The 27,476-nt window shown below is 37.5% G+C and overlaps 1 protein-coding gene across 2 annotated transcripts in view; it reads left to right on the top strand.

Moving 5' to 3' along the window:
* LOC106063662 (transcription factor AP-2-beta-like) overlaps positions 1-27,476 on the top strand; it is a 127,223-nt gene that overhangs the window by 90,321 nt on the left and 9,426 nt on the right. For both annotated transcript variants that reach the window (XM_013222117.2, XM_013222105.2), the window contains 2 exons: positions 14,708-14,765; positions 20,308-20,512. In XM_013222117.2, the coding sequence (XP_013077571.2) occupies positions 14,708-14,765; positions 20,308-20,512 (263 nt within the window). The remainder of the gene's footprint in view (positions 1-14,707; positions 14,766-20,307; positions 20,513-27,476) is intronic.

Genomic DNA, 27,476 nt, shown 5'->3' with positions numbered 1-27,476 from the left:
GACATTTCCTGGCATTAGATATAGTCTTTAAATTTCATTTTCTAGACACTACATTGTGTCATTCTAGCTATAATTACATCCATTCTCATAGTCAATAGTACGTCATAGCAATGAACATACTAAATATAGTCCTTCATTTTATGATCAAATGAACATGCAAATTTGTTTTTCTAAAGCATTTTTACATACATTCGTTCGCTATAGCTGCGACTTAGACCAATAGCTCGATATCGTGCGCTTATTATATTAGACACTACCGAAAGGTCAAGCATGCGCCGAACAGAAAACTTACAAGTCTTAATTAGGTGGATAAGCTAGCTATTTTGTTAGCTCCATTCATAATATTTGTATATTCACGCATTCGCTTTACTTACAACATTATTATTTTGTTCAATTTTTTTATTATACACTGGATCAGTGACTATATCAGAGATACGCAATTTAAGACCCGCGGGCCGCGTGTAATATCTGGCTAGTTACATATATTTCTTGGATAGCTTTCATGTTTCATCGCGTTTTATGCTCGAACGTGTAGGCACAAGTCCCTGCCTAATGAATAAGACAATTATTTTACATGTATGTATATTTTGTTCTGCTTTATGGTTTTTTTTTTATACAATGCACAGCGAAACATTTGAATTGACGTTATAGGTCCAACTCTTTTATGGCTCTACATAACAACCGGAAACAAAGAGGTCCCAGCAGACGTGAACATTGTCGATCATATACATTGATAGCAATTATTGGATATATCGCCATCTTTTATAGCGCCATCTTTTATGGTGCCTCTGTTTGCTTATGGAAAGCTCCCATGCGTGTCAAAGGCGAGAAGAGAAATATATTTAAAAAAATATGCGGGTGGGGGGGAAGGGGAGGTAGATTAGTTGTATTTATTTTTGTGAGTTCCTATGTTGTATTAGAGTTTATTTATTTTACGAAGCGAAGTTCAACAGACACATTACCGTGTGTCCACATTACGCTGTGTACACACGGGACCGTCAAGCTTTCTGTTTTCCCTCGGACGTCTCGGAGCAGATTCCCCGAGAGTCTCGCGTAGGTTTGCTGCGCGAGGTGCACAATGTGGTAGCTGTACCCAAATGGCCGCTCACTGGTGACAGTGGAAGCTCTTCGATCCCTCAACTATCAATATTGACTAGTTGGAAAGGACGGGAAGGGGTAGGTTTGTGTGTGAGCGTCTTTCAGATAGTACTGTTGGGAGTTGTTAGCTTGTGTGGAGGGGGAGGAGGGGATCTTGAGTTTTTTACAATTTCCTGTACGACTTAAAATGTAGGAGAATGTGGTGACAGAGTGGTAAAGCGTTTGGCTTCCACACCGAGGGGTTTCGGATTCGAGTCTCGTTGAAGACTGGGAATCTGAATTTCGGGAATTTTTAGGACCTTCCCGAGTCCACCCAACTCTAATGAGGAGAGTAAAGGCGGTTGGTCGTTGTGCTTACAATGTGACATCCTCGGTAACCGTCGACCATAGAAACAGATGACCATTACATAAGCTGCCCCATAAATCGCAAGATATAAATAGGGTACATCAAGATATAAATATATAAATTAATAGGCTGTCGCAACAAATCTTTCTTACCCATTTCCCACCACCTTTTTTTTTAGTTACCCCATAAATATGCCGATGTTTCAGATAGCAATACCAGTCCACGTTGGAATAAGCTGCAATTGTTTTTTTTTTCTTTTAGTAAACAAAAATAATAATCAGCAACGCCTATGTGCTACACCTGTGTGTTTGTTTATGACTTAATGTGAGAGTACGTCGAACCCACAGGGGCCGGCCACGAGTTTGTGTTACTTTTTTTTTTCGTCTCCAGTAAATGACATCGGGTATTAGCTTTTTAGAATGAAATGTGCAACCATATTCAATCCATTCCGTAATAAAACCAAACTACGTGTGTGTCTGTCTTCTATATTTTTTTTGACAGAGTATTGCGTTGATATTGCCTAGGTGGATTTACGCTGTTTTTAATGTTGGAATTTGTGTCCACGTTTTATAGCTTCAACTATTACATATTCGTAGAATTAAAAGTGTTAAAAAAATAATTTGTTTTTCTTCAAAGTTCCATAACTCCTACCAGTCCTGTATTTCGAAAGACCAGACTTTCGTTTGTAACATCTGTAGGGGTCAAGTGTCAGCAAATTTAAGGTCAGAGTTCAAGCCGGGAGGGGCTGAAGGACCTTGTTGGATGGGGCCAATCAAGATCAACCTTTACACCAGTTTTCACCTCGTCACGCGAAACTTCGCCTTTGTATTCAGTTTTGGGGCAACAGTTGTCTTCTCTTGTCCAGTTGTCTTTCCTTGTCCAGTTGTTTGACGCTTGTCCATTTCCTATCCTTTCTTTATTCAATGAACTCTAGAACCACCAATTTGGACCAATACTTCATCCCAATACAAAACAAATTACCATAATTTCTTGACATCTCTTTTACATTTTGTGGTGCTATAAATAAAAACCTGATCCCTTTCTTTTTTCTTTTATAGAAAAAAAATCGTGAAGACCTGTCATTTTTAATTAAAAAAAAACAAAACAAACAATCTAATACCTCTTTCTTTATTAGCTTAATTGTTTTCTGAAAAAAATTATATGCATAAAACCAATGAGCTGATGTACTACACTAATTTTATATATGAATTTATAAAGAGCCGAAGAGTAGTTCGATATATAATAGGAAGTCGTATGTTCATAAAGAACCAACAGTTCATAAGCAAATGCACTATCTCATTCTCTTTCTTCCTCTTTCTCTCTCACTCACACTTACAAGTATATATATTAATGAATTGCGTGAGTTATATAGCATTAGAGAAGGGAGTTAACTGTTATAATCTGTTCTTTCTGATCATATTAGCCTACATTCCTCACATAAATTCAATATTCTCTTATTTTACCACACTGTGCTTGAAAGAAGGCAAATATTGTACATTCTATCACCAACCCACTATTTTAGGTTTCACACCATCATACTTCCAACATCTATGATCTTATGATCTCTTATGATATCAAACATTTTCATATACGGCGAAAAAATTTAAATAGCCAGCTTTTTGCGGTGTATCCGGTGTAAGAATAAAGAAAAGTGTTGATACTTTATTTTTTTTAAAGGTTTTTAACAGAGACCTATATATATTATATCTAGACTGGAAATCGGAAACAAATTCTTATCCGTGATTGATCAACTCACAGACCTATATATATATATATACATATATATATATAGATTGTTATGTATTAATCACACAACTAAATATTCAAGCGATATTGGTGAAATAAAGCCATTTCCTGTTAGTTTCCACTAAGACCAAGAGTGCAGAATTCTAGATCGAAATAATTCACGTCTATTGATTTTAGTCATCCTATGCCAACTGTACATTTAAATAGATTGATTACGAAGATATTTTTAGATTATGTATCTAAAAATTGCAAAATAATAATTATGAGACGAGAGTGCTCTTTTTTCGATGTTCAATTACTAGATCTAGATCTTTATGTTACATAGGTTATGGTTGAGAAAAAAAAATTTACTTCTTATAACTACTTTACAAAACAACGCCTTGTTTCAACTTTAAAAAAAAAAAATCACATTTTTTGTAGTGTCAAAAGATCTCCATGTCCAGTCTAGATATAATATATATAGGTCTGTGGTTTATAATTTTAAAAAAAATTTTGTGCACTTTTTTAGCACTCTGCAGAATCAAATTTTCTGAACTCTTCAGTTTGTAGCTTTTCTTTTAGGCAACATTCAAAGTTTAAATTGGCGTCCTTGACATTGTTTGGTTTGTCGTAAGGATCCCCAAATAGTGCACCATTCTTACATCCTCTCCTTCCTAGGTTCTTATGCTAGTGTAATCATCCTTTCTAACAAAAAATGTACAAATTGGTGCTGACAGGAAACACAACTGCTTCGCGGAGCAATCACTCGAGTTAGCGTTCTTTTCACCGCGGAGCTGAGAAAACTAACTCCTCAATAGCCTGGCTTAAGTCTCGTGGTGAGAGATTGGCTTGCTTCTCCGTGGGTTCCAGACCTTAACTAGGCTGAATGCTAGAATATCCAAAAGCTCGATCTTTTTATCAAAGAGCCAACCACCCCATCAGCGACAAGGGACACGACTCCATACTGCGACGTAGTGAATGGACCGGGAGTTAACCGCCATCTTTTAAAGCGAGTTGTCATTTTGTGAGCGAGCTTTTCTTTGATCTTAGTCTTATATAAGTCACTTACCTACATGGCCTATTCTTCGATACATGGCATGCTTAACTATGAGTATTCAGGAGATGGTGTATGTTTAATAAAGCAACTTATTGTTCATATAGTTTTATTTCATTGTAGTTGTCACGCTTTTCATTATTTGCATATTTCTAGTAGCCTATTATTTTATTTCTTTCTTTACGGTCTGATATACCAGCAAATTTCAAACTCTTAAGTAAGGCATAACACATCATTCGCAAAACTCTATGATTTATTTTTGTGGTATAAAACGGTGCTTCATTTAGACCTTGACGTACTCAGTATAGTCATAGTGCCAATTATTAGCTCTCAAACTCTTTCCTTGATGAGCATCTTTATAGTCTGATCAACGGTTGTTCCGTCACAGTCTGGAGGAGAGAGGGGGAAGGTAGAGTTAATAATTGTATTTTTTTTTTGTTGAATACAAGGGGCGAGTCACTCTCACGGTTTTGTTCTCCCTACCCATAGAGTTCTGTCCCTCTCTCTAAGAAATCTTCACGGTCTTGGCGAGCATGTGCTCGGGTTTCAAAAAACTTTTGATCCCGTCCAAGGGATCTGGTGTGGGCGGCGAACAATGCAAACTCCCGGGGGATAATGATGGTGAAAGTTGAAGGAGCTGAGAGCTTGGGATACGCCCCCGTTGGATGGGGTGGCGTACAGATTTTTAAAAATAAATGATTAGAAGAAGCCGACAAATTTTCGAAGTTATGGAAGGATGGTAGATTTTCACAGTGAATTCGGGTTTCAGCTTAGCCAGAATAATGATTTGTGATAAGGTTTTGATTTAGCTTCAACAAAATCTCACAAGTAGCCGCTTATATAATCTGAAATGAAACACACCTTTTTTTTTTTAAAGGTTCGAAAGTCTTTTTTTTTAAACGAAAAAATCAGTTTTTATTCATAGATATCAAACGACTTTTCGTATCAGTGTACAAAAAAATCCGAAACTCAATTTAACTCAAAGTGTTATGGGATTTTGAGATCTACTTTCAATTAATTCTAATCTACTTGCTGCCCCCAGTTGACACCCACAAGTGTCTTCTCTTGTGTCAGTCTTCTCTTGAGTCAGAGTCTTCTCTTGAGTCAGAGTCTTCTCTTGAGTCAGAGTCTTCTCTTGAGTCAGAGTCTTCTCTTGAGTCAGAGTCTTCTCTTGAGTCAGAGTCTTCTCTTGAGTCAGAGTCTTCTCTTGAGTCAGAGTCTTCTCTTGAGTCAGAGTCTTCTCTTCAGCTTCGTCTAAGCACCGCACGTAGGGCATGCATCTCAAAATAACGTTCATGTATATCCATCATTCTCTAAAAATAGCATCTCAGTAACTCAGTTATACTTTTACATCGTTCAAAATATTTCGTATACACACACACACTCTAAGAATGACCAAGTACAAGTAGTTTCAAGTTTCAAATCAAAGCCGAACAAGCTTGGATATTAAAAAAAAAAAAAAAACAGAGTGCCAAGCTAAAACTTTGGAATTATTTTGTCGTGTTTGTTGGACAAGTTTCAGAAGAAATAAAGATGACTACGTCCTAGTTCAGACCTCGGTACGGCGGGGTAGGGGGAGATGGAGGCGAGGGGGGTTCGAACTCGAGACCATCGTGACCACAGTCCGAAGCACATGCCTCACGACCAGGCAGTTGTGAACATAACCTTGTCATGGTGTTTTGTTTCCCTTCTACACGTGAACATGTTCCAGACGGCTTTGGTTCCAGACCTACTGACGGACTAGGACATTTCTCGCATCATCCAACAGGAAAACAAAATATTTCATTCGAAATAAATAAATTTTAAAATGCATTTAATTATAATTAAAATGATAAGTGTCTGAAACTTCACAGGAACGAGATTTGTTAAAAGAAACATGTCATTGTAGTTTTCTCAACATCGAGGCTCCCTGGAGGATAACCAACAATTCGAATCAAGTATTTGCATGGGCTCATTTAAACTTTTAGGACCTTCTAAGAATTATGTACACTTTCTCATGTAGTCCCCTGTTGTTGTCCCAAAGCGAATATTCTACTATGCAACTTTTAGTCAAAGTTTTTTTTTTTTTGGTCATTTCTAACACTTGAACTGATTTTCATTCTATGGCACTCAATACAAAACTGAAAATGTTGTATTATTATGATTACTTATATAATTATTTGTAAAAAATCAATTTGAGTAGAATATTCAGACACATTCACAGAACGTCACTAGCTGACAGAGTTCACTTTGCTTGACATAGTTCAGCGAGTTAATGCCCCTTACATAATCCACATCTAAAATGTATTTCTATTTTTGTTTTGTTTTGTTTTGTTTAAAAAAAAGGTTTCAATTTCAGCTTTTCTTTTAACTTCAACAACTAGCGCTATCTACCTCCCTCCCTCCCTCCCTTTTCTGTTACTCCTTTCCCACTTTCAAGTCCGGCCTTTACTTTCTCAGCGCCCGCTATTCTTCCATCCTCTTTAAATATTGTCGACCAAATGATCTGAAAGCTTTTACACTGGACACTCGCCCATTTTTAGTTTCTCTCTCGTCCTTTAAAAAGTTCGTGTTGAGCCTGTCACAGGTCATTGTCCAAAGTGAGCTGTGAATAAAAGCATGTCATTGTATGAGCAGATCGCTAGCGCTCACCCACAGTGCACCACCGCCCCCATCCCCTGCTCCAGACGTCGTACAAATTACTTAAAACAAACACAATATCATGTTGGCTATTGAGTGGACGGACAGCGCGATCCTTATGGTTTTAAAAGGATTTTTATTGCTTTATTTGAAACATATACACACTCAACGACTCCAAGAGAAGACTTGAACAAAAAGGATGTTGCTGAAATGTTTAGGATGCAAAAAGAGTCACCTTTTTTTTATTTCTAAACATAATTCCACATTGTTATTGGTTGTTTGTATATTTATTTCATGGTCAGTTTCCCCTCACCCCTCCTCCGGCTTTTTAACATTTAGTGTCACATTTGGCAGCGTCAATATATAGTTCCAAAGCTAAAAAGTTACATTGCCAACTTTGATACTTATCTTTAACTATATCTATTAGCTGTGGTAAAGAAAAGCTTATTCTGCATGATAATTTTATCCTGAAATTTAGCTGCTATGTATTTATAAGAAATAACTTGTTTTACTCATTTTTATCTCTGACAATGAGTTCTGTCAATTTTAAGCACCATTTTTTTAAATATTATGGCGAATTCTTAAAAGTTGCAGCTTTTCCTTAAAATAAAATAAAAAACCAAGATAATTACCGTGTCCTACACTATATTAAAAAAAAACAACTTAGTATATCATGTTGGCTATTGACACAAACGTTGTTTTTCTTGCTGGTTCAAACTCGTTGCATGATTTAAATGCACTAGGCAGAATGAGTTCTTGTATGAATTTGTCCTAACTTATAGATTAAGACATATGCTTTTATCCATTATGGTTGTGCCTTTCTGAGTTCTTTATTCGGCTATGCATTTTCTATTTGAAAGTTATAATTCAGCGTTTTATGTACTATTGTTACTTTGACTTTTTCTCTAGGAAAGTCTCTTGCGTTCAATGGTTGTGCCAGTAGTGTTACTCTAGTTAAGTTTTGACTTGTGAAAATATTCCTTCTTCCCTAGTGCTATTAGAGCATGGAATGGGTTGCCTGAGATAGCCAGGAAAACCAGTGACTTGGCAGAATTTAAGTCATTGGTTAATATGCATGACTAAATGCATGACGCGTAGGACGTAATCATCTTCTTTTTTGAAGTAACGTCTGTATCATATAAGATAAGATAAGATAAAACGAACAGCTCTATAGTTTTCATCGGTTCTAGTTTGTTTTATTAGAGCCGAGGAATACCGAACAGATGATGCATATTCTAGTATAGGTCTATAGTTTTAATAGTATATTTATATCTGTTAAGTGTAACATCTTCGCCAATATCAGACTCTCACGAAAACATGTGTGTCTCTACAGTGTTAAGCCTTTTCTCTTCTTTATTCTGTTATGGAACATTTAAAATTACTGACCCAGCTGTTTAAACAAGTTTTGCAGAAACTATTGCCTGTTTCTATATGTCTACATGACTTAATTACTGATGCTCATTACAAAGCATAGAGTGCCCTGTTCCTTGTGGCCCCAGCAGAAGGATCTCTGTTCGAGAGACGTTCCAATCATCTCCATTCAGCCATTGTTCCGACATTTCCCAAGTGTTATTCTCCATGATCCTATATTATCAGGCTGGCCCCCAGACCCGACGATTATCTTCCATTCATGTCCAGCGCCCCTGCTGCCCTCTTTTAAAAGCTACGCCCATTGTTTCTCTTATACTTTTAACCCATAATTCCCTCCGGGCTCGAGTAATTAACAGCATTAAAGGCCGAGGTCTAAAATACACGATCGCCTTTACCACCCCACACATCTTCATACGTTTATCAGATGTCTTAAGAAGACATTTACTTGTTTATCAGACATTTACTTTTGTATCAGATATTTTAAGAAGACATTTACTTGTTTATTAGATATTTTAAAAAGACATTTGTTTGTTTATCAGATATCTTACGAAGACATTTACTTGTTTATCAGATATTTTAAGAAGACATTTGTTTGTTTATCAGATATCTTAAGAAGACATTTACTTGTTAATCAGATATCTTACGAAAACATGTACTTGTTTATTAGATATTTTAAGAAGACATTTAATTGTTTATCAGATATATCTTAAGAAGACATTTACTTGTTTATCAGATATCTAAAGAAGACATTTGATTGTTTATCAGATATATCTTAAGAAGACATTTACTTGTTTATCAGATATCTTAAGAAGACATTTGATTGTTTATCAGATATATCTTAAGAAGACATTTACTTGTTTATCAGATATATCTTAAGAAGACATTTACTTGTTTATCATATATATCTTAAGAAGACATTTGCTTGTTTATCAGATATATCTTAAGAAGACATTTACTTGTTTATCAGATATATCTTAAGAAGACATTTACTTGTTTATCAGATATATCTTAAGAAGACATTTACTTGTTTATCAGATATATCTTAAGAAGACATTTACTTGTTTATCAGATATATCTTAAGAAGACATTTACTTGTTTATCATATATATCTTAAGAAGACATTTGCTTGTTTATCAGATATATCTTAAGAAGACATTTACTTGTTTATCAGACATTTACTTTTGTATCAGATAATTTAAGAAGACATTTACTTGTTTATTAGATATTTTAAAAAGACATTTGTTTGTTTATCAGATATCTTACGAAGACATTTACTTGTTTATCAGATATTTTAAGAAGACATTTACTTGTTAATCAGATATCTTACGAAAACATGTACTTGTTTATTAGATATTTTAAGAAGACATTTAATTGTTTATCAGATATATCTTAAGAAGACATTTACTTGTTTATCAGATATATCTTAAGAAGACATTTACTTGTTTATCAGATATATCTTAAGAAGACATTTACTTGTTTATCAGATATATTAAGAAGACATTTGCTTGTCTATCAGATATATTAAGAAGACATTTGATTGTTTATCAGATATATCTTAAGAAGACATTTACTTGTTTATCAGATATATCTTAAAAAGACATTTACTTGTTTATCAGATATATCTTAAGAAGACATTTACTTGTTTATCAGATATATCTTAAGAAGACATTTACTTGTTTATCAGATATATCTTAAGAAGACATTTACTTGTTTATCAGATATATCTTAAGAAGACATTTACTTGTTTATCATATATATCTTAAGAAGACATTTGCTTGTTTATCAGATATATCTTAAGAAGACATTTACTTGTTTATCAGATATATCTTAAGAAGACATTTACTTGTTTATCAGATATATCTTAAGAAGACATTTACTTGTTTATCAGATATATCTTAAGAAGACATTTACTTGTTTATCATATATATCTTAAGAAGACATTTGCTTGTTTATCAGATATATCTTAAGAAGACATTTACTTGTTTATCAGATATATCTTAAGAAGACATTTACTTGTTTATCAGATATATCTTAAGAAGACATTTACTTGTTTATCAAATATATCTTAAGAAGACATTTGCTTGTTTATCAGATATATCTTAAGAAGACATTTACTTGTTTATCAGATATATCTTAAGAAGACATTTACTTGTTTATCAGATATATCTTAAGAAGACATTTGCTTGTTTATCAGATATATCTTAAGAAGACATTTACTTGTTTATCAGATATATCTTAAGAAGACATTTACTTGTTTATCAGGTATATCTTAAGAAGACATTTACTTGTCTATCAGATATATCTTAAGAAGACATTTACTTGTTTATTAGATATTTTAAGAAGAGATTTCTTAGTTTGTCATTTACTGGGACTTGAAAACAATTTCAATGATCATTACTGTGTTGTTGTCTACCAACAGTGTTCATGTTTGAGTGTGTTTCTAGACCAGCACATTTCTATGACCTTTGTATGGGAGTTGTGAGTCAGTTAATGAACTTATTGACGAACGTCTGGCTTCCCTAATACATATTATGCAAAGATAGACATTCCATTTTTTCTCTACTTTTTTTTTGTTGTACTTAATCTCTTATAATGTATGATCTAATGAGCTGAATCCTAAATCTTATCACCTGGACAATCTCTAATAATAATATATATGAATAGTCAATATTTGATCACTTTCACATTAAGATGAACAAAGCTGTACATGTTATTGTTGAGAGTTAATCACGTGACTACGAGTTATGCAAAATGACATTAGGTCAATTTACATTTGATAAGCAGTGGTTCTCCAATTCACCAGGAAAGAGACCAGTCACTCTGGATGCTATAGACTGTAAAGCACCAGAGTTTGTCGGCTAATTTCAGAAACGATGTTGTCTTTAATCTGTTTTAACAATCTAAATCTAGATCTAGTCATCTGAAATGTTTTAATGGGTTAGAGAAAATGTAATTTTATTATAAATAGCATTGACCATATTATAAACAGAATCTGATCATATTAAAAATCAACACATTAAAATTTGTCATTCAGTCCAATAACACTACTTTAACATTTTTCATTAACGTTGAATTTTTATCACGGGTCTGTGAAACGATTTGACCAGTCCTTCAGTCTCTCCATTGATCTAGCACATCAGAACTGACCATTGTCGTCCCATCATTGTGATGTCCCCAAGAATCCAATTTACATACCGAACCAACCTTCTGATGTGTTTCATTAGAAGACAAGATCGTGGACCAGGGTTATGTTTACATGTATGTGTGAACTGACCATCCTGTGACACTGGGCTCACACTGACCCCAGGCTACTAGCTGGTATCACTGTCCGAGACTCATTTTCACGTGGCTCCACTCACCGGACTCCAGTTTGACTTTACTCACGGGCCCTCCGATACGCGTCAAAATACATTTTCATTACCAAGGGGGAAAAATGTTTCTGACCCTTTGATTCACAAGCTCCATCCTCGCACACCCCCCCCCCCACACTACCATTTTTTAGTTCCTCTTTTGAATTCCAAACGGCTACCCGTGTACAATAATTAGACCAAATGCCCCCTAGGCCAGCTTGTTTGTGCGCGCGTGCGTTTTTTTCCCCTTCCATTGATGTTTGAATTTTGATTAAGTGCGTAAAGTCGTTTGTTTAAAAAAAAAAGTGAGGGGGCGGTGAGGTGATGGTGTGTGTTTGTGTGTGTGCAGGAGTGATGCGTGAGTGAGATACAACTGTTTGACTTTCCACACCTTTATATTAGCACTTCATTCCTGGTGAAAGGAGCAACATTCTGTGTGTGTGTGTGTAGGCTACTTAGGGTAAAGGGATGGTGAATGGTGCTACCGCATATGAATGTTCACATACGGGTGACAGAACAAGGCGTTTTCCCGCCTTTTGGAACACAACAGCAGCAGCTCACACCCTGTAGTTTTTGGTTGTTGTTGTTTTTTTTTTACTAGCGATACATCATGGGATATGTTTGTTGTCAACACGAGCGCCCAAAAGATGCGTTGATCGCACGTGCCCTCATCCAATCACTGCGGAGAACGTAAGTCTGTCGGCTTTCTGCCCCCCCCCTCCCTCCCTACCCACTGTGGAAGCATTTAACTTAAGGGGCTGCACAGGAGCCCCATCATGGTTGAAAATGTTGTCGCAATGACAGCTGAAAGGGACCTCATGATATTGGTTGAAACTGGAGATTATTTAAAAATAAAAGGTACCTCAAACTTTGCAGTGTCCACCTCCCATTAAGCCTCCCATAATGCATTACTTCAAGTTATGAGTGCGTTTTAGTACAGTTCGAGCGCCTGTAGCAAGACCCAATAAGAATTGACGCCGTAAGCACCATTTGAAACATTCATTGGCAATTATAAAAAGTCATAGCCTAATGTGTAAAGAGATTTAAACTCAGGACTTTTGTAGCTCTTCTCGAGACTTTCAATTTACACCAGGGGTAAATTAAATCTGAACTCTTGCTAAACTTTTACAAATACTTGTTGTTACATTAGTCGCTGGAGAATATAGTCATGTTTTCTGATTGTCAGTAAAATTGAATACGGACACATCGAAGCATTGTGCTAATGAATTCATACTCTTGTAGCCTTTGTGCGATGTCGTCTGCTACACTTTACGCTTCGGTGATTTGGTGAGAGATTATTTGCAGTTTACATTGAAGTTGCCAGGTTCAGTATGCGAGAGAGAGAGAGAGAGGGAGAGAAGCTCTGTATGTGTATGACGATGTAAACAAGAAAATCAAGACAGCAGTTGTTTAAGTCACCTACAACAATAGGTCCTCGATATCAAAGAACGTCTGGGTTTTTTTTTATGTATGCCCTTGGTTTAAATCGAGCAGGGTGAACCTGGTTGAAGTGTAGAGCAGAGTACGAGGAGAAGGTCGAGGGTGGAAAGTAAATTGATTAGCTACCACTTAGCCACATCGACCTGGCCCTAGCACTCGCTATCCCTATGCCCATTTCGTCCAGTCAGGCGCCTTGAAGAAAATGAAACAATGGAGGCTTGGGCATTTAGGTTTCACGTCTGCTGTCTCTAGGGAAAAGATTTTCTGTGGAGTAGCTACAAACATATGGTTTAACTGTTCGCTGCGCAATGAAGAAAACAGCTCGGTACAGTGAATTACAAGTAGGACTAATGTTAGAACACACTGCAGGCGGCTAAAGAAATGACCAATAAGAGCTACAATAAACTCTTCGTCAAGAAACTAAAACTGATTCATAATGAGATTCTCTTGTCTTAAAGGCAAGACGAGCACATAATGCTTTCTCATCCTCTGACCCATAAGAATTTTGTTTTACAAAGCTCATATTAAGTTACTCCGTAGTCTGTATGTCTGTCTGGGAAGACTTACTCCGTCTGTCAGTTTGTATGTCTGTCTCGGAAGACTCATTTGCGCGTTTTTTCTTCCTCTTCTAATTCTTGGATAAGTTGAAATTGTGCACAAATCGTTCATAATATAAAACAACAAATGAATCAATTTAAAAAAAAATTGGTTAATCAGTTAGTGGTAATTAGTTTAGTATCTAGCAAATTTCCAATCCGCGTTTATTGGTGCTAGCCGCGCCTCAATCTGCGTCATACATGTCCATTTACTACCACTGGACACCTTTTTTTTTTTAAAGGAAAAACAGTATTGCAATTGGGTTGGATTGTGTAGCCTCCTCTTATTGTGAGGTCTGGTCTAAATGCGAGGCATGGTCTAGGTCTTGTCTAAGTGTGAGGCCTGGTCTAAGTGTGAGGCCTGGTCTAAATGTGAGGCCTCGTCTGTTTTTGCTCTTTGGTTTGTACGAAGTTGAGACAAATACATACGTGAAATGATCAGTTTAATATGGTCAATTATTTATGCCACCAACATTGCCAACACTGAAAGTCTCCAACTACATCCCGTGTACAGATTATTTCCTCTGCTTTCCAACCAAATTAGTGATACAACTATGTCTTTATCATTATATCCAACCAAATTAGTGATACAACTATGTCTTTATCATTATATCCAACCAAATTAGTGATACTTCTTTGTCTTTATCATTATATCCAACCAAATTAGTGATACTTCTTTGTCTTTATCATTATATCCAAACACATTAGTGATACTACTATGTCTTTATCATCATATCATTTCCCAAACAGTGTTAGCATCTAAGTTGCAGTATAGGTAATATTTCACTTTAATGTAAAACACTTGTGTATATCAATATATTGTATGTTTCATGTACTGTTTGCGGTATTAAATTTCGATGCATTCGCAATTTTAAAATTATAAAACTTAGTTTTTTTAGTGGTAATCATGTTGTATCTTATTGTGTGTCTGTATTTATTAATTAAACAGAATTATGTGATTAGACGAGAAAGAAGCACTGATGAAATATAGCCGATGTGTTTACGCAATTAAAAAATATCTCAGTGCAGATTACATTCATAAGTAAATGTACAAAATCAATCAATGAAATCTTTTATTAATCAAGTTGTCTTCTCTCCCTTTCTCCAGCCACAGATGGATGACGGAAGTGGATATTTACACACAGAACATTCAGTGATACGTAAAGGTCAGTAGCCTTCCTTTTTTTTCTAGAAGAAGTTGCTCTAGGCCTGGTAGTATATATTTTGTTTCTAGCTCTTTGTAATGATTTGTATTTGAATCAGTTTTTGGAATGTTTACTTGGACTTCAACGATACGACTGTTTCTGTCAAGTTTTCTTCACCATATCCCATGCAAATATCGAAGACATATCTCCATGTCTTTCTTCTTCTTTGATTTTATTCAAGACTTTGCCTTATTGAAGAGACGGAATGCACCTGACAGTTGAATCTCATTTAGATACGGACTTAAATAACGTTTCTCTCACTCTCTCTGTCTGTATGTCTCTGACTTCTCTGTACAAAGTCCATTAAGTTCAATATCTTTATTCATTAGTAATCTAGACCTTCACTTTGTGCGATTCACATCAACGCACAAACATGAACATTTCTACTCACGCGCAGTCTCGTTTTGAGCTCTGGAGTGTTCATCTTGAGCACCTTCCCTCTCCGTATAACAATCCCTCCCCATTTTTTTTTCGCAGCAAGTCCTTTCAACCCCTCCCCTTCACCCCAGGTTGACAAACTCGAAGCCTCCTGGCATTGTCTGACTGCGCCAACACAACAATCTAGTTTTCACACCTTTGCGAACTTCTGTTTGAGCCTGATCATCCCTGGCGCCCTGGAGACCTGCCCTCGGGGCGAGCTCTCAGCATTGTCCCCGATTTCCCGCGGCCACCACAGCATACAAAAAAAAAACTTTGAAAAGTTGGAAGGGGAAAGGTTTGGTTGTAGCGGGTAGGGAAAAAAAAACACTACCATCAATGAAACGAGTTTGGAGTAACTTGATATCCATAATGACATTGTTAGACCATGCTTAGTGCTATCAAAGAAAGTTATCAGAGTTGACAGGCCACCAAAACTTCCCTGGCGGGAGAGGGGCCGAAACTCTCGGTGTCTTCATTTCAGTAGATTTCATTATAACTTGTAGTCTCCCCTCCCTGTATGGGTTTACATTAAGTTAAAATCAACAATTTGCTCCCCTGATGGAATAAAAGTATGTGTGTGTGTGTATGATAGTGCATTTATGTAAATGAGTAAATTGTATTGACTACGCTATTAATGCTTCACAAGACGTCATTTCCTCTTAGCCTTAGCAATTACTGGAGAAACATCTTCACATTATAGCTTTATGTCCTAGCCAGATTCCAGTAGAAGAATATTAAGTATACATTTTAAATGGCTTCTGGACCCTTTTTACAAAACTTAAATGACTCTGTATGTCTGGTAAAAAGTTTGTACACGTTTTTTCGCCCAGAAGGATTCTCGGGTCAAGTTGAAACTTTGCACAATTATTTATTGACATGAAATTAACCAATTAGTCAATTAGGGGTAATTTATTATTTTGTTTGATGGCAACAAGGGAAATTGATTTTTCTGTATTCACCTTTAAAGCTAAATATGTAGGGTTTCGTCCCGTTAGATAATTGAACACGATATTTCTCGGATCAAGCTAAAACTTTAAACACTTATTTATTGTCTCTAACAAAACGTGTATCAATTAAAGCATTAATCAATTAGTCAGTCAATTATTGCTAACTAATTATCTTGTTTGATAGTGAATGACGGAAATAAATTCTACATTATTGAGATATATAGCTGTAAGTGCGGAGTTCTTTCCCTTAGATAAGCTTTATTTTTTGTTTTGTTTTGTTTTGTTTTTTTAAAAAGGATTTTTTAATATTTTGCTTGTTTCATAATTATTTTTTTTATACTTTTCACACAATTTTTGGGGGTATATTTTCACACATAGAAACCAAATTTAAATTTAAAAGAGATGATTTCTATAAGGGAGCTTACAGTACATACTGTACAATACAATATATGTACTTTGCCGACGCCACTTACGATTAACCTTAATCTACTTCCTGGTAAAGACTGAGATTTTTAATGTCCCGATCCTTGGGCGCCTTTGAATCCACCCAGCTCTAATGGGTACCTGACCTTAGTTGGGTAAAAGTAAAGGCGGTTGGTCATTGTGCTAGCTACATGACACCCTCGTTAACCGTATGCCTCAGAAACAGATGACCTTTACATCATCTGCCCTATAGACCACAAGGCCTGAAAGGAAAACTTTTTACTTCCTATTGAGAACCTTAATGGTTCAACGTTCCAAAATCTTCTAAAAGTGTAACCATGTTATACGTTTGATAGTTTGTTGTGACAAATATGTAACCAATACAATTGAACTTGGTGGCTGTCTCCCAATGAACTGAAAAGAAAAGAAACTCAACGTTCACATATTACAGAGACCTAAAAAATTCGAACTTTTTTTCGGAGAGGGATGGGGGAGGCTGTTCTTATTTGAAGATTAAGTTAGCCACAGACTTGTGAGTGAGTAGCGTCTCTATACTCTCAAGCAGACAGAACTTTGGAAATATCATGACGATGGGGAGGGGGGGGGGAACTGTTTTTAAAAAACGACTGGGGGGGGCATGTTTTAAAACAAACTTTCCGTCATCTTAGCTTGTCCCTAACACTTTGTGTCGACGCCCCTCAAAGATGGCTCCAGCTTTCCTCTTCATCCTCTTGGAACACGTAATTCTATCAGGAGATGCATCTGCAGGGCTTAACTAGATTGGGGGTTAATCCAGTTAGTCTGTTCGGGAAACTCCGGAAGAGAAATAAATGGAAGAAAATGCGAAGAGCTAACATCGGCCTTTTTTTTTTTTTTACATTTTTTTTTTCGCCTCGTGACATTGGCACATGACATGGTCACCTAAGAGTGACAACATTCGTGTGACAACCTTGGATCAGGGAAACAGTTGTATGCTAAGAAAGTTTTTCTTTTGTCAAAAAAAAAAAGTTTGAGATAGCTGTAAAGTACATACAAGTGACTGCCATCGGACCAATGCCCTAAATACGCTAAACCCCTACATCCAGTTTATGTGAAGTTAAAGATTTTATAACACGCTACTATAAATATTATATATTATTTTTTTTTAACATTCGTGTCCAACATGATACAAATCGAAACAAATTAAACTCGCTGATTATAGTATGTCACGTGACTTAATAACGTGATCTGCACGTTGGCGCGTTTTTGAAGTGTGTCAATACAAACAAGATGGTGGAACTAGTACACACACGAGCTATTCATAATATTACTATTTATTTGGCATAGTGAGTTCTAAACAGTACATTATTGGCAAGGGCTGATACATATAAGATGGTGGAAAATAAAATTGATGTGATCTAGAAACATTAAAAATGAATCCTAGAGATCGAGCTTTGTGTGCAAGGTTTGATACCTTTTAAAAAAGGGAAACGTAGCGTTTGAGAACCAATTGTAACTTTCCCAGCATTGTCCAACATTGAAATACTTCCTAACCCTTAACAATGGAAGAAAGGGGAAACAAAAAGATGACCGAAACTTATAAAACTGAATTGGCTAGAACCATACTGACTAGAACCGTACTGACTAGAACCGTACTGACTAGAACCATACTGACTAGAACCGTACTGACTAGAACCGTACTGACTAGAACCGTACTGACTAGAACCGTACTGACTAGAATCATACTGACTAGAATCATACTGACTAGAACCATACTGACTAGAACCGAACTGACTAGAACGGTAGGCCTACTAAATAGAATCGTACTAACTTCAACCGAACTGACTAGAACAGAACTGACTTGAACCGAACTGACTAGAACAGAACTGACTTGAACCGAACTGACTAGAACAGAACTAACGTGAACCGAAATGACTAGAACAGAACTAACTTGAACCGAACTGACTAGAACCACAATGATTAGAACCATACTGACTAGAAACATACTGAGTAGAACCTTATTGACTAGAACCGAACTGACTAGATGTACCAAGTTTCGTTCAGAGCACCTTGTGGTTCTATCGTTGGCTTGCTTTGTTTGTTCAAACTTGTTTTGTTTCGTCTAATGCATGTAAAATCTTTCTGTTGTTTTTTTCTTACCCGATTCCAATTTTTCTCTCGCCCCATGTTTTCTCCGCCAATCACAAACGCTAATTTGTCGAGCGCGTCAAATCAAGCCGCAAGATGGCGGCCTAAAGTTCCAGCTTGACTCACTGATGGCCAGTAATGGGCCTGAAGAGACGAATTAGCCAGTGCAAAGTGAGTAGCATCAGCTCACTGCACGTGTGTTGAGAGAGGGGGGAGTCTTAGCCTTGTTTCTGTCAGCGCTAAACAACTTTGTCGATCCCGATTTCCTTCTCCTCTCCCCCCTCCCCCCATTTCCTTCATCTTCCCATGTCCGCCCCCCTCTTTTCCGAAACTAACCTGACGTCACCAACACCATTCTCCTTCCATTCTGTTTCACAATTAAGTATTGTATTTGTGTTTTGTGCTCACTAACTCCTTGGCCTTCTTTGTCAGTGGAGGTGGGAGGGGATTATGGAGGTGGTCAGGGTGATCGAGGGGAGGGAGAGGCAGGAGTTTGGAAAGACTTCAGTTAGGTTTTGAAAATGTCGTCATAGACTGAAGGCTGTACTTTCACACCAGTCCTTGTTAGTTTATTAACCTCCATTACAACAGGCCACATCGTGGCTTCATCAGAAACTCTTCAGCCTACACAACCAAACACATCCGCCCTACTTTCCTGAGGGGTTACATCGAGACCATATCGTCTTAGAAGGCCTGAACACTGACCTGCGATGTCGCAACCTGTGGGCAATTTAGACCAATTGTCCGTTGCCACGTCATGCAGACCTGTGACGAATGAAAATTAATTCAATTCCATGATAATGATAATAATTTTGGGATGGGTTCAAATTCCGATGAAGACTTGGAATCTTTATGTCTAGAAACTCTTCCTCCACAAGTCCAAATAAGAGATTACACCAGAACACACTGAGCATGCTATTTCAGGACAGAACACCTGGTATACAGAATCAAGAATATAAATAAAAGTTGTATTGGATGTTTTTTCTATAAAAACTAGTGAGCTTTTATGCTGTCTTTTAGTCTTACTTTTTTTTACAATGTCTAATCAATTCGTAACTTTGTGGAAACTTCAAAAACCTGGCTGGGGGAGACTTCTGGGTGAGTGGACGGGATTAAATTGGACGTCGAAAATGGCTCTAACGATTTTCCTAGAAATTCGTCTGTTGCTGTATATCATTCGAAAAAGAATTACTAGCTTGTTGGCCACACACACTAAAAAAAAACACACACTCTAGTTTGGTCGTTATAATTTTTCAAAGAATTTGCTTAGAGAAAATACTTATCTTGAACAGACTCTACCTCTTCTGGTAAGTCGGTGTGTAGGCTGTATTCCTTGAAGAGTTGAATAAATTCATGTTCATGAATATTTGGCGCAGTCTTCTACGCCTACGGCTGTCATTAGACTATTATAAAGTCTAGTAGATATATATTTATTCATTAGTGATTAAGATCAAAATAATCTCTCTATTAGTTACATAAAGGAAGCATTGCTAATTTGTGTGTGTGTCATAAAAAGTGTATGCTCTAATGTTTCGTGGTTCATGACAAGAAATATTTCTAATATAAATCTTTTTTTTTTTGGTTAGGAATTCGTCCTAAAAACGAAAACAGTAAAGATTTGATCGTGTCGTCACACATTGCATCCCCTAGTGACGTCTTCTGCTCTGTACCAGGACGTCTGTCTCTACTCAGCTCAACCTCAAAGTACAAGGTCACCGTGGCAGAAGTACAGAGAAGGTTATCGCCCCCTGAATGTCTCAATGCGTCTCTTCTAGGAGGTGTCTTGAGAAGGTAAGACAACGGGAGTTACCTCTCCTTCATTCTTGCTTCTTACTCATCTCTTTCTCTCTCTCTCTCTCACACACACTAACTTCCTCTCGTCTCTCTCATTCTTTCTCTCTCTCTCTTTCTCTCTCTCTCATACACCTTTTCTCTTTCTCTCTTTCAGCCTTTCATGTTTTCTCTTTCATTCTCTCTCTTTCTCTCTCTCTTTCAGTCTCTCACTCTTTCTCTCTCTTTCTCTCTCTCTCTTTCTCTTTGTATGTTCTTTTCTACGTGTGTCTCTGTGTGTGTCCCTGTGTGTGTCTCTATTTATATCACTGTGTCTTTCTCTATGTATCTGTGTGTCTCTGTATCTCTCAATTTCTCTATTTTTGTCTCTACTCATGTCTCCCTCATAACTCTGTCACTATTCGTATCTCTTTTTTTTGTGTCTCTGTGTCTCACTTTTTGTGTCTCTCTGTGTCTGTCTGTCTCTATTGCAGATGTATGTGCTTTAGTTACTTTGGCCTATTTTTTTCGATAATTGTTCCAATCTAGAATTGTAATGCGAAAAAAAAACTTTTTCTTTATATTACATCTTCCTCATTGTCCACGTGATGGCTAGGCAATATCCTTACTTCTTGTAGTTGAACCAAACCATGCCCAGTTGTGGCCTACGAATTATTGCAAATAATCAATAGTTTTACCGCGCTCCATCGCATAAGTACAAAACATAAAATAAACAAAACTCTTCAAAATATTTTCTTTTAAATAAAGGGAAGTAATTGCAAATGTTTGTGTAATTAGCGTTGCGAGTTGTGTACCCTGTCGCCAGGGCTGGGATGTAAACACGGGCGGTGTAAACATAGCCAACTCGCCGTGTTACCTTAATGCCTTGTCGGCGTTCTCTCAGCATCGTCGCTACGACTTGCGGTGCAGGCGTGAATTATGTAAAGCGTTCGAAAGTAGTAAAATACATGACCTTAACATACACACAGGTCTATTCTATTGGATATAAGCATTTGTATATGTAGACATAGATATCATTTGTTTATGGCATGATTCTTTTCTAAATAATTGAAAATTAGGAAAAATATATCCTCTTCTTTGTAATATTTCTAACTATAACAGGATATAGTCTGATATATCTAATATATAAAGCAGAAAGTAAGGTTTTTGTATGTATATATGCATTTATGTCCCGCATAGAAATCAAAACCGTGATAAAACTTGGCATAAATGTTCCTTAGATAACGGCGGAGACCGTATTGTATGTTTATGGTCCCTCGCACAACGTGAAAAGGGGGGGGGGGCGCTAGAAAATAAATTTTAAAAATAGCTAAAGTTATCTCTAATAAAGAACGAAACTTTTTAACAAATCGGGTAAATCCGTTTTCATAGTATTTTATATTTGATATGAATGTATCGGCTAAACGGGTAAACCCGATTTCACAACCTACTTTTATTTTCTTGGCGAAAGAAAAAAAAGTTTGAAAGGAACATTAGCCAGGTTTGACATAGATAAGAATCCAATCCACTAGATTAGTAATACCCAAACTAAGGTCGCAGACCGCGGGTAAAACCCGGCTAACTGGTGCCATATAAAGATGGTTTCTCAGACAACATGGAGTCCCAAACCAAGAAAGTTGACTTTAGTATCTTTCCGCGTGGATGTGTGGTACCGTCAGTAGCACTCCAGGCACAGTAAGAGTTGGTCAAGAAATAGAAGCCAGACTTTCTACCGTGCTGTACCGAATGTCTTTGAAGCTCAAACATGTCAATCTGACGTAATGAAGCAAACAAGGACAAATTAGTCGTTATGGGAAAAAAAATGGAAGTAAAGTGTGGGGGAAGGGGAGTTTATTTTCTAGATCCGACTTTCGACCTCCCAAAGCTCTCACGGTCCACCCACGCCTTTGTCGCTAGCTCCTGGAGACCTCGCAAATTGCACAGTGCGGGAGGGACCTCATCGTTTGTTCCTCCGTGGATTCTACTAATCTAGCGTGGAAAACGGCATTCACTGGGCAACAATACCGCCCATTTGTCGCCGACACGAGTTTTCCCCCCTTTTTGGAAACTACACGAGACATATTCATTAACTACATCGTTTATAAAAAGAAAAGGGAAGGGAGGTAACCAGAGGTGGAGGAAGAGTAGAAAGGGGTGCTCTCCTTTTTTTTTTTAATTTGCCGACAACGGGTGCACATAATTGGAACTGAACTGTTAACACCATTCAAAGTTCAATGTAGATTATTATACATTGCATTTAGGAAAAAAAAAGGGGGGGGACAGGGGGTGTCTTTAATCTCTTTTCCCCTGAAAATAACTCCATCCCTTTTTTTATATACATATTTTGAACCACCAATTTCCCAAATTATGAGAGAAACGGGTTCACAGTTTTCCTCCCCTCCCGCCTAACACCCGGTAACAAACGGCCCCCGTGTTCCGTGCAGCGGGAATCCTTTATGCTCGGCGCCCTCGCGGTAACATGATTAAAGGGGCGCTCCATTTTCTTTCACGCTTCTCTTCTTTTTACTTTTTTTTTTCTCTTTCTCTCTCTCGGTCTCTTTCTGTCTCTCTGTCTCTCTCACTACAACTTTCACAGACTTTTGGGTTTCGCCTTTCACTTCCCGTCTCTTGTGAAAACTCTCCAAACCAGAAACTAGTGTCTGTGCGTGCTTGTGTGCGTGTGCGCTTGAACAACAGCCATAGTGGGGGGAAAAGAGTTCGAACCTAGAAAGACTTGACTGAAAATGCTCGTTGCGACCATTCTTTCAACCCCAAAGATATTTTTTATCTAATAAAAAGTTTAATGAAGATATAGTTTAGATACAGCGATGGATTTACATATAGCCAAAATAAGTTTGAGTTTAATTCCCCCCCCCCCTCCCTTTTCTTATGACCACCCCCCAAAAAAGTTCAGTGATATTTCACAATCATTTAGAAGAAAGAGAAAAGGGGCAAATGAAGTGATGTTGATTATAAAATGGGAGTTGCTAGTGAAGGTGGATTGAGAAAGGGCCCCATATCTCAAATAGCTTAGGGCCTCATCAAGTCTAGATCCGACCCAGTCTAGATATACAGAAAATATCTTAGTTCTTTTGGAATGACAATATCACAACATAATCGAATCGTAAATAGATCAAAGAAAATGGCACTTATTATCAGTGAATAACATTTTTCATGGCACTTATTATCAGTGAATAACATTTTTTTTTGCTATCTTCTATATTCTTGAAATTCTGATCCAAATATTTCTCGAACTTGATATGTATAGAGGCAGGAAATTAGTTCATGGTATAAAGTCTATACATTGTACATTCATCGTCATTCTGACAAGTCGATTGAGAATAGAAATACATTGTATTTGTTCCAACAGAAGAACCAAACCTACAACTAAAGTCTATTTCTTATAGGGACTATGTCCAAGATATTGATGGTAGAGAAATATTTGATCTACACACCTTTGAAACATGTTTGTCTTATAAAATTGTAGCAAGATTTTGCCATTGAAACGGAAGTAATACAATCTCCAAATTCGGAAAATTATAAATGGAAAGATTGAATGTGAAAAGAAGTTTTGAACCAGTGACAGTCAATGTCTCTGTAATGAGCGTAGGCGATAAATAAAGATGGCCTGGCAGCAAGGGGGGTGGGGTGGGGACGGCTGGTTGTCGTGAGTGAAGTCTCCTTAACCGACTGCTCAATGGAAGAATTAAGTAAAAGACCGAACCATGGTATGAGAGCACCCGAAGACTAAAAGCGAACAGAGACTCACACAAAATGCCCCATCTCATGAGCTACTCGTCTATAGTGCAGTCTTCCAATAGTAATGCATTTTTTTTCCTTGCTCGATCAAATACTTTAGTTTTTTTTTTATTTCTCTCCCCCAACATCATAAAAGGACAAATCGATTACACTGAATGGAAACCCGGGGTCGCGCGAGTATCGCAGTAATCGATTATGACGGTTCCGGTGCGTCTTGCCCGGTACATGCGCAGTGAGTAAGGAAGTAACCAGCAGACCTAATGGATCAGCCATTGCTATGGAGAACGACGGACCAGCTATAATGTTGACACAGCGAGCACATCGAACCCAACTAGAGGGTGGATACATCAGCCTAACGGCTGTCCAGTCTTAGGACAACTACGCCTGATCTCCTCCTCAGGCTGTCCTCTGTGTTAGCTTTATGGAAACAGGAAATGAAGGGGCGGGTAGGAACGCTTGGTTTTAAGAATGGAAAACGCGCCTTATAAACATTTATTGAAAAACAATTCAGGGCGGAGTAGTTTCACATTGAACTCCATATTGTGGACTATTTTTTTCTCTTCTACTTGTTTTAAAGCAATAATCCTTTCAGCTAAAGAGATCTTTCCATATTTGTACTTGCGATCTCTAGCAGTATAGAAGCTCTTACTTAAGATACTTCTATTGTAGGCCTACGCATTGAAAACGTACTGGCTTAGAGATAGAAAAACAATTTGCAAAAGAAAAAAAGTTTCCACTTTTAATAGAGATATCGACAAAGTAAATCGAAAATTAGACCAAATTTCAATTCTCCGATGAAGGGTCTTTTAACTAGTATTGTTCTCGGATTTCTGAGCATTGATTGTGATATTGTGTGGGATGGTATAGGCTTGCAGGAGCAACTCATTAAGATCGTCGCTAAACTGACCTGTTACAAAATATAAGTTACCATACCAGTACCGTATTGATATCGTATTGTAGTTCTTATGGATGTCCGATATATTTCCGATGGATAGTTTTTTTTATTTCATTGTGAATATAGTCAATTATTATTATTATTATTATTGTCATGTTTTTACTTACTTACTTACATATTTATGTGAGCCCACAGTAGCGAAAATGACTGGACTTTTAATCTAATGACTGGACTTCTAATCAACAAAACGAAAACCGAGATTATGAGGATCAATAAGAGACAAAACAGCTCAATTCTACGGGTGGGCGGAGGTGGAGACATTCTTGGTACGGACCATTTCACATATTGTCATTTCCAACGAATCTGCCTGACTGCAGGTCTGTCATTATCAGAGCCCAAAAGCTAAATGCGCAATTAAAAATTCGATCACATTCGCATCCCTGTGTTCAAATAGGAGACACACTGTTGTTGCATTGGTTACAGCTAAGCTAGACCATCTTTATTCTCTGAATATGAAATAATGTCCCTTTTAAAAGAGTATATACACTTTAAAATAATCCTTCTAAATAGATAAAGTGATAGTATGACAAAGAATATCTGACGTTAATATCCAACAGAGCTCTTTCTTTAGCCCATTAATCGGATGAGCTGTATCTGGGTCTCTGTTGCAATGCTGGGAGATAAAGAATACGAAACGAAATTAAAAATTCCCCAAACTTTTTATCTGTGAAGTGATTCCATTAACGACCTTCTTCAGCGCTTAGAAAAATATTAAAAAGTATACGCACATCACTCTCTCTGCTCTTGAAAACATCCCATTTCCGCTCTCCTAGCACCCCGCAGATCAGAGCTTAATACCCGATACCCTCACCCCTTTCCACTGCCCCCCAACCCTCGTCTCTCCGGTACAGTTGGGCCTAGCTAAGTGTCGTCATATCTCGAAATTAGAAACACAATGCACCACCATGTCAAAGTCCCTCAACTCATCCCAACTCTCAACATCTCACTGAAATCTATTTATCTCCCTTCGAGAACGCCCCCCCCCCCCTTTTCCCTGTCTTTTTTTTTTTTTCTAAATTTTATTTATTTGATAAAACGAAATAAAATCCGTTCTGAGATGGCTGACAATGCGTTCATCACCGAACAATTCTGAGTTGATTTTTAAATGGAGAAAAAAAAATGGATGAAGAAAAAAAACGTGTTCTTCTCACATCGGCACTGATCACTGCGCGGGTGTTTACACTCAAAACAAGCCCCCTGCTGTTTTCGTCATCCGTGTCCGCCTCGGTCCAAGAGGTTTGCAAATAGTCGCTTGCGACAAAAAGCGAATTGTATCTGCTCAGCGCTGGAGCGCGGCCCCCATTGCACATCTCAAGAGCCTGATCTGTCCCCATGCGCCCAAGACACAGAGCACGGCGCCCGTTAGAAAGGGGAGTGAAATCAGGTCATAGGAAGTGGTAATCTGGACAAATACATTCAAGAAGAAAATTTAAGGAAGAAAGCAAAAAAAAAAAAAAACAAGAAAAGAGTGTGAAAAAAATGGTCGAAAGAAAGGGGAGGGATGAGTGTCCGAAAGGAGCTAGTAAAAATAAGAAAACGGGGGCAGGGGGATTGATTGGGAGTTAAAAAATGTGTGTCCCATGTCCACAGTGGCACGAGAATCCTTGAGTGTTATTGAGTTGCACACAACTTTGTTGTCCAGTGTGAGTTTCCTTTCCTGCTCACATTCTCAGCATACACTCATCTTCAAGACCTTTCCTCTTTCCCTCCTTCACTCTCTTGTCTTAGAGGTTTTCAACTGAACCAAATGTTTGGACGTTTGGGGGTCAAAGTTTGGCTGCAGTTTTTCGCACCCAATTCTCGCTGGATGCTCGAGTGGTCTAGGAGGCCCACTGCAGCATTGTTATCGCTTTCTTTTTGTTTGGGCACATGCGGCTTCAACACGGACGACCCATTAACTACTTCCTGGATGTGGAATAAGAAGGGGGGGGGGTGGGGAGTGCAGCTTTGATCTGAAGATATTAAGATGCGATGAGCCGAGTCAGCATTGTTAACGTGACGTTTCATTTACACGTAGTCATAGACACACAGATAAAAACAGTAAAAAAAAAAAAGTAAAATTTCCCTTTCAGACATTGCGATCATAGACCAGATGATGTTAAGGTCAGTCTGTTTCTGTGGCCAACGGTTAGGCGAGCACAACGACCAACCGCCTTTACTTTTCCCCAACTTAAGTCAGGTACCCATTAGAGTTGGGTGGACTCAGGGGCGCACTAAAAAATCCAGGAATTTAAAATCCCAGTCTTCACCGAGATTCGAACCCAGGACCCC

This window comes from Biomphalaria glabrata, chromosome 5 (assembly GCF_947242115.1).
Source record: "Biomphalaria glabrata chromosome 5, xgBioGlab47.1, whole genome shotgun sequence".
NCBI lineage: Eukaryota > Metazoa > Mollusca > Gastropoda > Planorbidae > Biomphalaria > Biomphalaria glabrata.
This window is presented reverse-complemented; position numbering and strand designations above follow the sequence as displayed.